This window comes from Penicillium atrosanguineum (assembly GCF_028827265.1).
Source record: "Penicillium atrosanguineum strain IBT 20685 chromosome Unknown utg000003l_segment0_segment0, whole genome shotgun sequence".
NCBI lineage: Eukaryota > Fungi > Ascomycota > Eurotiomycetes > Eurotiales > Aspergillaceae > Penicillium > Penicillium atrosanguineum.
In genome coordinates, this window is record NW_026623135.1 from 2,998,794 (window position 1) to 3,011,256 (window position 12,463).

General features: G+C 50.8%; 6 protein-coding genes across 6 annotated transcripts; 3 read left to right on the top strand and 3 right to left on the bottom strand.

Moving 5' to 3' along the window:
* Positions 1–337: 337 nt before the first annotated feature.
* On the bottom strand, positions 338–946 carry N7443_004560 (uncharacterized protein; the record flags this gene model as incomplete). The annotated part of the gene is made up of 2 exons (XM_056884616.1): positions 338–426; positions 550–946. The coding sequence occupies 2 exons, from the start codon at positions 944–946 to the stop codon at positions 338–340; spliced, it is 486 nt and encodes a 161-aa protein (XP_056742894.1).
* A 2,718-nt stretch (positions 947–3,664) lies between these two features.
* N7443_004561 (FAD-dependent oxidoreductase) lies at positions 3,665–4,921 on the bottom strand (the record flags this gene model as incomplete). Its single annotated transcript, XM_056884617.1, has 3 exons — positions 3,665–4,224; positions 4,294–4,589; positions 4,638–4,921. 3 exons carry the CDS (start codon positions 4,919–4,921, stop codon positions 3,665–3,667), a joined length of 1,140 nt encoding a protein of 379 aa, XP_056742895.1.
* Positions 4,922–5,718: 797 nt separating this feature from the next.
* Positions 5,719–7,911, top strand: N7443_004562 (uncharacterized protein; the record flags this gene model as incomplete). The annotated part of the gene is made up of 1 exon (XM_056884618.1): positions 5,719–7,911. One exon carries the CDS (start codon positions 5,719–5,721, stop codon positions 7,909–7,911), a length of 2,193 nt encoding a protein of 730 aa, XP_056742896.1.
* Positions 7,912–8,341: 430 nt separating this feature from the next.
* N7443_004563 (mitochondrial 54S ribosomal protein mL60) lies at positions 8,342–8,812 on the bottom strand (the record flags this gene model as incomplete). Its single annotated transcript, XM_056884619.1, has 3 exons — positions 8,342–8,394; positions 8,476–8,705; positions 8,772–8,812. The coding sequence occupies 3 exons, from the start codon at positions 8,810–8,812 to the stop codon at positions 8,342–8,344; spliced, it is 324 nt and encodes a 107-aa protein (XP_056742897.1).
* A 427-nt stretch (positions 8,813–9,239) lies between these two features.
* N7443_004564 (tafazzin) lies at positions 9,240–10,573 on the top strand (the record flags this gene model as incomplete). The annotated part of the gene is made up of 4 exons (XM_056884620.1): positions 9,240–9,438; positions 9,505–9,523; positions 9,603–9,695; positions 9,760–10,573. The coding sequence occupies 4 exons, from the start codon at positions 9,240–9,242 to the stop codon at positions 10,571–10,573; spliced, it is 1,125 nt and encodes a 374-aa protein (XP_056742898.1).
* A 204-nt stretch (positions 10,574–10,777) lies between these two features.
* N7443_004565 (uncharacterized protein) lies at positions 10,778–12,373 on the top strand (the record flags this gene model as incomplete). Its single annotated transcript, XM_056884621.1, has 1 exon — positions 10,778–12,373. The coding sequence occupies one exon, from the start codon at positions 10,778–10,780 to the stop codon at positions 12,371–12,373; it is 1,596 nt and encodes a 531-aa protein (XP_056742899.1).
* Positions 12,374–12,463: the final 90 nt, after the last annotated feature.

The following is a 12,463-nucleotide window of genomic DNA, read 5'->3' on the forward strand; positions in this document are numbered from 1 at the left end:
AATAGTATGTTTTAATGGTTCTCGTCACCCCGTCACAGTCAGCCCTAAAATCCGAGTAAACGTGCCCAGTTGATACGACTAGTCGGTGTATTCGCCAATGTTGGTCAAATCAGAATATTCCAGGTACCATGGTAGTTATAATAGTAGATTCCTTCTATTACTTGATTGATAATCACGAACTAAAGAAGACAGGTCATTGCGCTTCCCCGTGAATTGAAAGTCGCAAATCCCACAGGGAAGCCAAATGTTCATAAAAAAAAAAGCACAAAAAAAGCACAGAAACACGCCAAAAGCTCCCTAAACACCGAAAGGAAAGTAGGCTCCAACACCGATCCAATCACGCAGATTGCCACTTTGTGATATCCGCAGCGGAGATATCCAGATTCTCACCGGACAGTCGCCGTAGCGTCACCAGCTGAGCGGCGGCTAGAGTTTCCCGGTCAGCAAGCGGCCCAAAATGGCAATGAGAGTGGTTTTCTAAAAGGAACTAGAGGATGTCCGGGAGAGGGGCAAAGGGAAAAGAATTAGGGGAGAAAAAAAGAGACCCACTTGGTCGTTGTGCAGTCGGTGCAGCAGCGTGCACATGAATGACTCCCGAATCGACAAACTCCTTAGTAACGACCCCGTTGACTGAGGCCGCGCTTAGCATCACACGCAGCCGATACTTGCCGGGTACGGAAATGGACAGGGTTGGGAATTTGGCATAGCCGCTTGTTGCTGTGCCGGCGCGGCTGGTCACACTCGCGGTCAGACTGCCGCTAAGTCCGACGGCTGGGCCGGTGCCGGCTTCGTTGCGCAACGAGGCGTTCACCACAAGGTGTTGGGCGTTTTTGGGGGTGCCGACTGGACGTACGGCTACCACGACGGGGATGGTGAATGGTAGGGCTGGCCGCGCTGCGGCGGGTGGGGTGGTTTCGAACGTGAGACTGAACTCGCGGGCTGCCATTTTTTTTCTTCTTCTTTGTAGGGTTGGTGGTTTAGGATGTAGACTGAATATGAAGACTGTAAGGTTCGAGGGATCTGCTGGGATCCAATCGGGGCGCAGTGGGATGGTGAGATCGGTGAAGTATATGAAGTGGGACTCGCAATAGAGTTCGAGGAGGGAAGAGTCCGATACGAATCAGCAGGTTTGGTTTGAAGTAGATGGGGAGATAGGAGGATGAGAAATGGTGTTTGTTGGAAAGTCTGATGATTTGGCTTGAAGAAAGCATGTCGAGCAGGTGTCCTCACACGGTCTTCATATACCTGCCGGCAGCAGTCGAGACGTATACGATGGCCGACAGATCCTGGATCATATCCCAGATTATGTGCTGAGCACAGATGAAACTAGTAGTTGTCGCCACCGTCAAAAGTACCACGCGATGAATGACGAACTCATCAATGATCGGTGACCAGGTTCCTGGAATACGGAGTAGGTAGCCATCGCCCTACGCGAATCACAAACTTGAACTCAGAAATCATAGAGAGAAAGGGGAGAGATCGGCCGGCCGATTAGGTCCCGCTCGGCAGCTGCAGGAATCCTTGCAGCCGCACGTTCCGAGAGAACGGAACACGAATTATGGAGACAAGTTTCTGTCATGTCGCATGATTATGCGGCGGGGGAGACAAAAGACAGAAAATGTGCTAGATCTAAAAGATCGAGACTACACTGCAGGAAGATCTGATGCTAGCGTGCGGATCATCTCTGGAGCAGTTCGGGATTAGGTTCCACCACCCTGCAGACGGGCTTCTGATTTGTCCCCTTCGCGCCCTGATATCAATTTCTTTCCGGGAACGAAGCTGAGTTCCATTGACATGCGCCCTCGGCACGCACGATTGACGTTCGTGTGCAGAAGGAACAGGTCCGCATCGAGCTACATAGATAGGGGGTACCCCTCGAGGGGGCTGCTTGTGTCAATAGTTCCGCGCACGGATCCACTGCATGCTCGACATCCTTCGACCCCTCCTGCTTCGTTGGATATCTGCCCGGCCTGTGGCAGCTATCACCGACAACGCTTTCTCTCCAACCTGGCGTGAGGTGAGTATGCAGTCGCCTCGACTAGAACCTTCTCAGCTGTAGACCCATCATCTAAGGAAATGTAGGGCCGGTACCAGGAAGATCCTATCAAGGGAGGAGAGCAGCCCAAAAAAGAGTGCAGGATCGGGCCCTAAGCTGCAAGCCACACCAAACGGTGATTCTGTGGCACAGTACTCCACATTCGCCCTTGAATTGGGTCATTGTGTCAGAGGCCGGGCACTCCGAGAGCTTGACCGTAGGATCAACCCTAGACATTTTGTGAGTTTCTTTTTTGCGTCCCGTTTAGTCCCGTCTCTGTATTGAGCTTCAAAAAGCAATAGTGTTGCCTAGGGGTGAAATCTTCGGCCGAAAGATCATCAGCCACTGGAGCTTGGGAGGGGTGCATTGTCAGCCTCACTTGCGTGCGTCCCGTTTGGGAGTGTCGAGACCCGATTCTAACGCCGGCTCGAAAACGGCCTAGCGAACCAGGGGTAACGATCATAAGCGCCATGTGGGCACTAGGATGTGCAAATGGGGTTGGTGCCCATCGTGCGTGCCACGAGGAAGGAAGTTTCCACTTGGATAAGTTTTACACTTGGCACATCTCGCTCGAACGGAGCTAGGGTCGACGATCATCGCCTCGCCGATCTGGCACGGACCAGTCAATAGTGCCCATCAAACCGGGGCCCGCGTCCACAGCGGAGCTCCATAGCGGTGATGGCCGATGGCAGGAAAGTGTGCACGGTGTTTGCATGAGAGCTCTTACGAGGGAGTTAGCAAACTGGTTGGGCATAAAATCTGGGAACCTAAACAAACAGCACGGACGGTCTGTCGATCCCATGGAGTGCACTCGTGAGACATCAGTCTAGGATCAAGGTTCAAGAACTCCAAACAGTGATGCGGTCGCTGCAGGCAGAGAAGTTTAATTTTGAGGCGTAGCGCGATACAGCCCTGCCAGACGCGGCGTGTCCGACTTGGAAGAGCAACATTGTCGCCCTGCAGGGGAACTCAAACAACTATGAGCTCGGATATCAGAGTGATATCAAACGGTGTAGACCCTAAAAGAGAGAGGGAACAAAGCGCAAAGGGCGGGGCAAGCCAAGTCTGGTGTTCCTCTTTGGACGCATGGGCATGTTGATCAAAAGGCATCAATAATGTGGCTGTGCACTGCGGCTGAATGTGATAAAGTGGCTAGTGCAGTGGCTAGTGATGTAGAGTTGAAACTCAATAAAAGGTAAGGAGTGGCTGAGCGGTGTGGCGTCGATGACTAGGTCTGGACCTCGACTACGGAGTTCCCGAATCCCCGAGTCTTTGTCTCTCTAATAAATTGGGTCTATCATAGGATCTTCACTGGCAAAAAGGGCGTGGTGCAGGAATGCACAACTGGGTCTTCTCATGTGAAAGTCCATGTCATTTACAAAGCAAACACCAAGACGGAATAGATCAGGGAAATCCTCTAAGATTCGACAGGTCGATTGGATTTCCATCCATGATTCTTTTGACTTGCGAACCACTCAAAATCTATCGAAAAGCCGGTGAAGGATTACGTTGCCTTGCAAGATCCTACATGAGGGATGAGATATACGTAAAGTACATACGATCAGTAGATTAATGTTTTAAGAAAATTAAAGCCCTGGGAAACACGTAGCATGCACATAGAACCAAATCTCAGTGGAACGCCTTAAACCAAAAGAAATGTGTGTGAACAGATGCAACCACGAGTGGATGAGAAGCCCGCATAAGGAGCGAACGATTGTGGAAAGTCATCTGGCGCGCGGCAAGTTTCTCAATAATCGATCGAGGCGCATTTTCGGTGAAGAACAGCCACGTCATCATATCGTTCGTCAATGTTGCTGTTCGCTCAGCCCGCATGAACATGCCCTTCTCAACCGTTTTGATTTCTGCCATGAGACTTTCACTCCGGTTTGACGACTTGGATATCTTGATAATGGCCCGAGACAGCATCAGCGCATCCATTATGCCCAGATTGACACCCTCGCCAGCAAAAAGTGTCATGATGTGAGCTGAATCACCGATCAAGGTGAAGCCGGGTCGATTTTTCCAGCTCCAACCGACAGGAAGCATATATAGTCGACGAGACAATGGGCTCTGGCTGTGGCCGACACAGTTAAGAAGGTCGGGATGCCAACCCTTGTATATCTCTCGGATAGCCTTTTTGACGGCTTCAGTATTGTCAAGGTCGAATGGTAGGTTGTCCATCCAGCCCTCTGGCCGTACCATCCAACAAGAGACAGAAATGCTACCGTCACCAACCTACTGGCTCGTGAGAGCCTTACCATTAAAATAAGAGAGCACAGAGCCGCGATTAGTGAGATTGTAACACTCCGGCGCCGTCTCTTTGGCTTTGGAAATGGTGAATCTGATTCCAGTGATTCCAGCGTAATTTGGCATTTGATCCGACAGCAGCTTGCGAGTCTTGCTCCAAGCACCCTCAGAACCCACAATCAGGTTGAAGCCACCTTTCATATTTTGATCGAAGATCAAGTTGTAGTTTTCATCGATAGATTGCAGGTGGTAACCCCATCGAATGATCTCCGGCAGGACGGAGTCGAGAAGCATTTCACGAAGCAATCTCCGATCAATTTCAGGTCAACTAAGAGCCTTAGAGGAGCCTTCTGACGTGCCACCAAAACTGATATACTTGGTAAGATGCTTGTCACGAAGTACTAAGGCTTCGCCGTCAAAGCGAGCGTTCTTGAGGAATTCATCGTATAAGCCTGCTTCTTTGACTGCTGCAAGACCTGTGGTTGTATGCAGATCAAGGCTCCCGCCTTGCCCACGGGAGTCCCGCGATGTTTCTGACTCGAAAACAGTGACTTCAATATTCGGCTTGTTGAGAAGGAGGCGGGCGAGTGTGAGACCGACCGGGCCTGCACCCACGATCGCGATTCGCAGGGGAGCCATTTTCAGGCTGGAATAGAAAGCTGAGTATGTGTAGTTAGTGCGATGTTTCAAATATCGAATACAAGCTGTAGGAATTGGGTCGTATGGACTACTTAGAAGGGGCGGGAACCCATGCGAATATCATGCTATTGAGGCAACGGCCGAAGAGTCCCAATTGGATAACCAGAAGTGGAGGGGGATGCTGACTGGGCGTCAGAGGGTAAAAGCGAAGCTTTGATTCGGTCGCAAGTCTTACCACCCCATGGAGGAAAACTACTAGGCTGCATGAGGAATGCTTGATGTACAGAGCCACGAGCTCAAGCTATAGTTAGTCAGACCCCGCAAATTGTCCGATTCGGCGCCCGAAACCAGCCCAAGCGCTAGATGAGATATAGACCTGTGATTGATGAATCGTCCTCGGATATGACATCTGACAGACCGCACCTGGACATGTTATTTGTGTATCTCATATTTCTAACCCAAGACCTTGAGTCTCGGGTCTAATTTCATGTCTGAATCAGCCCTGAATGAGAGAGAGGACAACTTAGATGGGCGAGCCACTTCTCGATGACTTGGAACAATGTGAAGTGTTTACAAGCAAACTTATTCGACTGACAGTTGCTTGACGGAGAGCTAGAACGGAAAACGAGATTGGCAGAGCTCATATTAAAGGATGCGGCAGTGTCGAGGCGAGCAGCTTCCTTAAACGGCGATGAACTTCTGGTGACAAGCTTCAAGAGCCCACTCGTTATATTTGAGCTACGTACCTTGTCAATATAATTACAATTGTCTGAGAAAGCTTCGCCAGGCGCCAGGAAATGGCGCCACTGAGATATCGACAAAACCTCTCGCTTACCCCATCGACTCCCCGTCATCCCAAAGGCCCGTCGGCTAAGCCAATTCCTGTAACAACATCCATCGACCCAAAGGTATTCGGTGAGCTGTTTGCAGGAGCTGTAACCATATTCTTCCTTGCTGTTATCTTCTGGAAGACGGGCAAGTTCATACGATCGTTCAACCGGCACAAGGTGCTAAGAGAAGGGAACTCCACCAAGGCTCGGTTTGCAAGAACGTGGTACGGCTGGGTGTCACTGGAAACTCATGAGAGGAACAAAAAGATATTTTCAAGGGCCTTTGAGCGAATTCGAGAATGGACCGCTTGGAAGTCGACTCGCACAGATTACCGCTGGGTGTGGTGGGACCCTGGCCAGAAGGCGCTGGAAGGACGGCATCGGAATCGAAAACTACTCGCATGGTTGCCAGAATGCTTCAAGAGCTATGAATTTGCTACGGCAGACGAGATTTGGAACCCGGGGCCACCCACGCAGTGTCATGGCGCTTTATTCGACGACCACTCTCTGCCTGTTTGGCCCCCCGGATCTCCGAGAAAATGGCGTGGTATAGACGGCAGTTCACTTTCGCGAAAGTGTTTTGAAGACAACGAAGACAACGGAAGGTCACCGATCTCTCAGCAAACTTCTAGGCCCGGAAAAAGACCGAAAACCTCAACTGCTCATGAGCATTTGGCGAAACATCTATTACACAAAGCGAAGATCGCAAAGATCGCAAAGAAGTTATCGAGGGATTCGACCAAGTTCCAGTCACAACCAATGTTGAGACCAACATCGCGAGCTCTAACAGCGCAGCTTCCGTCTTCAACCATAGACATTGACCGGGCCACATACCGGGACCCATCGTTTTCGGGATCAACCAGCTATCGGACGACCAAATCCACCAACTCCTCCCATTCGCACGAAACGCTCAAGACATCAATACGCATTATTGACCCAACATCTCATCAACGCCACAACTTGCGTAAACATCAAGCATGGTCAGCGAAGATGCAGCTCAAAGCCTCGAGACTCGGGCTTCACGGTTCCGGAGATTCGTCCGGTCCTCCTGGAACTCCTAGAACTAGTATCCTGGCCAGCTTTCTCTCCGAACAGAGTACCTCGGATCCTGTTCCTGAGCGACTTACAAAACGTGGACTTCGTCTCCTGAGGAGCCCAATTGGCAGATTTTCTGTGGCATTTAGCCTGGAAAATACTGAAAGGAAACACCGCTCAGCACATGTACAGCTCTCAAGTCTGGGAATTTCCAAGTACAACACCGCACCGACAAGGTCTAAATTCTTGTTAAACGCTTCACCAAAAGTCGAAAAAAAGTTCTACCGTCCATGGCACTCATTGCGGGAGACGAACCGGCCTTTGCACGCGAGAAATGCCCTTCATAAACTTTGGCCATCCACAGAGATCATCATACGAAGTCCCATCTACAATAATCAACCAAAGCCAGTCTTGGAAGGCCATCAACCTCCTTTCGAGAGACTGAGTGACTGGGAAGTGAGGTTGATAGACGGCTTGGATCGAAAACTGGTATGGATTTTCAACGAATTCACCCCCGGCCAGAAGCCGTATCATTTTGCATGTCTTGCCAATCACTGGTTAAACCGGGAGACCTGGGTTGTAATTGACCCTGTCTCTCGAGTCTCTCAAGACGCACGGCGGCAATGGGGAGACCCGCGATTCAATGTCCCATATCCAGACCATTGTCTAGATCCTCGGCCGAAGTATCCACTGGTTGTACATAAGCGAGCAAACCTTCGACGCATCGACTCATGGCGCGCTGCAGTCAACGGACAGAGAAGGGTGTCCGGGCTCCGAGACTTCGTCCGCACGGTGGAGCTTTATGAGGACTCATGCGAGGAGCCCCCGGATGGGAAAATCGATCCTGCAAGTTGGATTTTGCCAAAGCCTCCTCAAGGCTTCGAAATGTCCACCAGGCAGAAGACTGCCTTCTATGAAGGAGGGGCAGGCTGGCAAGAGAAGCTCGAAGACTGGCAGCATGTTCGCCGGGGCTACCGACTACACAAAGGTTTGTGTGAGGGCCGCGTGAATCGAAACTATGTGAAAGGAGTGGCAGCTGATGTTGGTCGATGTTGTCGTACTATTTCGTCCAAATTGATTCCCAATATCCAATCGACACGACGATCTAGCCAGCCCGTTTGCTGAAACAACTCGAACCTATCCCCTCGTTACCCGTGGCGGCTCAAGTCACCACTTTCTTTTAGGGCTTTGAAAAGACCTTTGATATTTCCATCACATGCTTTATATCCTTATCTGTACCACCGTCCGTCACTTGAATTCTATCGATAAAATTTCCCAAAAACAAGGCACCAGAATAAAAGTAATTTTGAATATTGACTGAATTGTCTAAACGCTGAATAATGAACATTGTAAGTCGTCGGCTTCCTCCGGAGCGACCATGCCGATTTTCTCAAGGCCAAAAAAACTCCAGAAATCCTTCCTATGTTTCAACTCGGACCAGCCCATTGAGTAGAGCAAGCATGGCCGAGCGTCGCGTGTATAATACAGATGCCGAATCGAAGGTCATGCAGGGTATGCGTCGGCGAAAGGTGAAAGGTGTGCAAAAGGTTAGGTCTTAGAAACCAGGGGGGTTCACACGCTGGCTGACACGGGTCCACTTGGGCAGCTCTGAAAGAGACAAATTGATCAGTTTCACGTCGGAGAAGCTATCTTGGTAAAAATTGGCTTTATGCCAGTGTATGAACGTACTGTGAATGCTCTTGCGGTATGTCTTCTCCTTCTTGTCGAAGAGAGTGTACTTGTCCTTAGGCAGCATTTCCTCCTCGCGGGGCATCTCCGCAAACCACCGGTTCACAGCCTTTGTGGTGTGGCCATTGCGCTCCAGGGCAGCGCTCAGGGTATCGACGACACGGTCCACGGCACGCAGGCGCTTGCGTTGCCGGGCCTTTTGGGGTGAAGAGAGGCGCCACGGGGTCTTCCTGTGAAACGAGAAAAGACTATGTTAGCTCTGCAGGTGGTAGATCTATTCCAAGATAAGCACATACCAGAGAAGACCCGAGAACAGGGCGTTGGTGGGCTTGAACATGGCTGGATGTTGAGAGAAGCGGAGTGTTGCGGCGAGGAAAATCGTGCTCGAAGTCGGGATCCCAATTGGTCCGTGCGCGGTTCCCTCTATACTTTCGTTTTCTGTTGAACACAACAAACATGCACAATTATGGGAAAATCGAGTCATATGAGAAGCGGTTTCACTATTCAAAGCGTTCATCTGTCCCGTACATTCTCAATAGCTGTCGTGTTAATATACTGGAGTCGCACAGGTCCAATATTTACCCCGGGTTAAGTCACATGATCCCGAGAGGATAAATGTGTCCGCCGAGAACTCGCGACTTTTCCCTCCTGCGCATTCACTCCTCCGCCTGGAAACGGGTCTTAAGACTCAAGCTCCCAGAATATTTGCCCGAGACTCAGACCTCGTCTATGGACTGTTCTTAGAGTCGACTCCACCCAGCAACATGGATTCCGGCGCAACGGCGGACTCCCCGTCCTTCGCGTGGCGGGCGATGTCCAATACGACGATGTGGGGAGTAGCCGGACTCTGTCGTGCGTTCTTGTCGGCACTTTCCACCGCTGAAGTGCACGGTGGTGAGGCTTTCACGGCGTTGTTGGACTCCCGGAAAGATCCATCGCAAAGGACGAAGGGATTGATTACAGGTAACTACACTGGAATACTACTTGGAAAGAGCTTGAATTGGAAGCTAACCAGTTCTGTCTTAATAGTATCGAACCATATCAGCGTGTACGTGCCTTCGTGATCCTCGAGTGGCCGATAATGCTCTGCAAACAGGACTTGACGACTGACATTTTTCGGCAACTAGTATGGATGATCCGTTAATATGGGGCTTACTTCCCATGCGATTCTGGAACAAGAGATGGTCCTTCGGAAGTCATGATATCTGCTTCCAGGGCAGGTATGTTGAGATCGAGGCGACGGATGAACTGGCCACCTGTACTGACGAAGCACGCGCTTAATAGACCCCTATCGTTCTTCTTCACCATGGGACAGGTACTTCCGACCCATCGCCTTGCACATTCGTCATTTGGTGGCTTGGGTCAGCCTGCGGTCACTCAGGCCATCCGATTGCTCTCCAAGGGTCCCTTCCCCGTTGACCACCACCGCGCTTCTCCGGAATTGCAACATTTCAGCCGTCAAAACATTTGCATTGACCCATTCTCGGATCTCCCAATCGCGTACTCAACCAACGGTGAGGATGCGCACATGGCACCCTCCGCATTTTCTTGCAACTCGCACTCTTGGGTTCATATCTTCCCCGAGGGCAAGATTCACCAGGCCCCCCGGAAGACTATGCGCTACTTTAAGTGGGGAGTTGCACGACTCATTCTTGAATCCAACGAATGTCCCGACGTCGTTCCGATGTGGATTGAGGGTATTGATCAGGTCATGCACGAGAGTCGCGAATTCCCGCGATTCCTCCCTCGCCCTGGAAAGAAGATCGATGTTACCTTTGGCGCAAAAGTTGACCCCGAGGCTGAATTCGGGGACTTCAGATCTCGTTGGCAGAAGCTCCGCGCAAAGGTTGAGAAGGCCGATCCCAAGTCTCGAGATTTGCCTGTCGGCGTCTTGAGTGAGGAGCTCATAAACAACAAAGAAGCAGTAGAACTGCGCAAAGAGGTTACTCTGAAGATCAGGAATCTTGTGTTGGACGTGCGACGCGCGCGCGGTCTGCCAGATGAGGATCCCAAGGAGGGTCTCGTCGAGACTTGGCTTGAAGAGGGCCCTAAGCGGGAAGGCCACATGAAGGACGATTCTTGGGTCCGGGATATCTAATCCTTGGACCCCAAAGATCCGATTCAGCTTGTAAAATAACAATGTAAATAGTGTATAGATTTGAGACGATAGAATTACTTTGTGGTACCTTGGCGGCTTTGTCACAATATTTTTCTCCAACGCAACGTGGGGGCGATAAGGGGATAAGCACTCGAGGAGCCGCATCGCCACTTTCGTTCTCCAACTCTCGACCCAACGGCATCTATGCCCAAAAAGCACAGGCAATCATTTGCCAAACCAGCCAGCACTCCTCACCACTCACTCACATCTTCTGGTCGTCATAATGACCAAGGTCAACGATCAGTCACTTCAGTTAACGATTTGATCAGCCACCTCCGTCGCACACAAGTGACCAGCTCTCCCGAACATGACTCACAAGCCTCTTCGTCTGCTCAACGGCCTATCGATTCCTTGAGATCATTTCACCCAGATTTACGCAATATCTTCGAGCTTCCCGAGACCGCGCCGCCGCGTCCTCGGCCAAACGCACGGCGCAGAGCAATCGGCGGGCGCCGCGTGCGCATCATACCGGGACCCCCGCCGCCTGAAAGCTGGCTAACGGAAGACAGCAAACCCGCCCAAGAAGGAGAAGATAATCTGTCTTCGAAGGAATTCGAAAAACCTATATATCGTCTTGATCGACTTCCTGGTGCTATATTTCCAGGAGAAAAGAGTCTCAGCCACGCAGTCCTAAAGTCTATGGCCTCGAATTGGGCCTGGCACCTGGAGTATGATGGACCATTCTTGTCCCAGCTTCCACCTCATGTGAAGGATGTCTTGCTCAGCTATATTGCTATTTATGCGGATAAACCTCGGGGGTATCTATGGCGCAAACATGGACTGATGCAGGGGTTGAAGCCGCTATTCTCATCCAAGCCTGTCGAGGAAGAAGATATAGATGGGGATGATTATGTGAATCACGATGCTGCAGTAACACGACTGGATTTCAGCTGCGCATTGGGACGCTGGCTATCGCTGAAGCAAATCACCCATGAGCTTCGTCGCTCTGCGAAATCTGCGATCCCTGCTTCTCAGCGCGATGCAACAGAGGCTATACCGACTTCTTGGGACGAAGAAGTAGACTCCAACGAGACAGTTTCAACCGCCACTCCCAGCCCCCGAAAGACTTTCATTCCCAAAGCTCTTGATCGGCCGTGGTTCCAAAATCTCCGCTATCTGTCTTTCGCGCATCCCGAGCCAAGCTCTGCGAAATGGGACCCTCTTATTCATCTTCTTTCGCGGCTACCTACAATCACTCATTTGTCCTTGGCCCACTGGCCTATACCATGTCGGTCGTCTAGCATCTCTCGTTCTCGTGAGCCAAATAATGCACTCCGTGACAATGAGGTCCTGGCTGGCGCAGCCGCGGTTTTACGCGAACTTGCCCGCAGTTCCTACTGTCTGAAATGGCTTGACATAGAAGGCTGTAGTGAATGGATAGAGGCTCTCACTTTCCAAGGCTTCGACCCCAACGGCCGAGAGTATAGCAGAGGAGTATGCGGACCAGAATGGAACGGGCCTTGGAGAGACATTGAGTGGATTGGTCTAGGACCAGGTTTCGAGTGTCCCGACAATATACTGGTCGACTTTTCTTCCAGCGGTCCTTCTCAGGATGAAGAACAGGAACAGATGCAGAAAAATCTCCAAAGAGCACGCGAAAACTGGGGAACGCGATTCGAAGTAGGTCACAAGACATGGCGCCAGCTGGTGCAGATTAGGAAAGACGGCCGTGGGAAGTGGATGTATACGGATGTTGACGAGGAGACCTACACCATTTTCATGCGATCCCGTTCCTCTTGATCGACATACAGAGTTCATCTCATGTCTTCAATCTACAAATTCGCAGAAAAGAGTCACTTTTACAAGAAGAAATATCAAAACCATACGCCT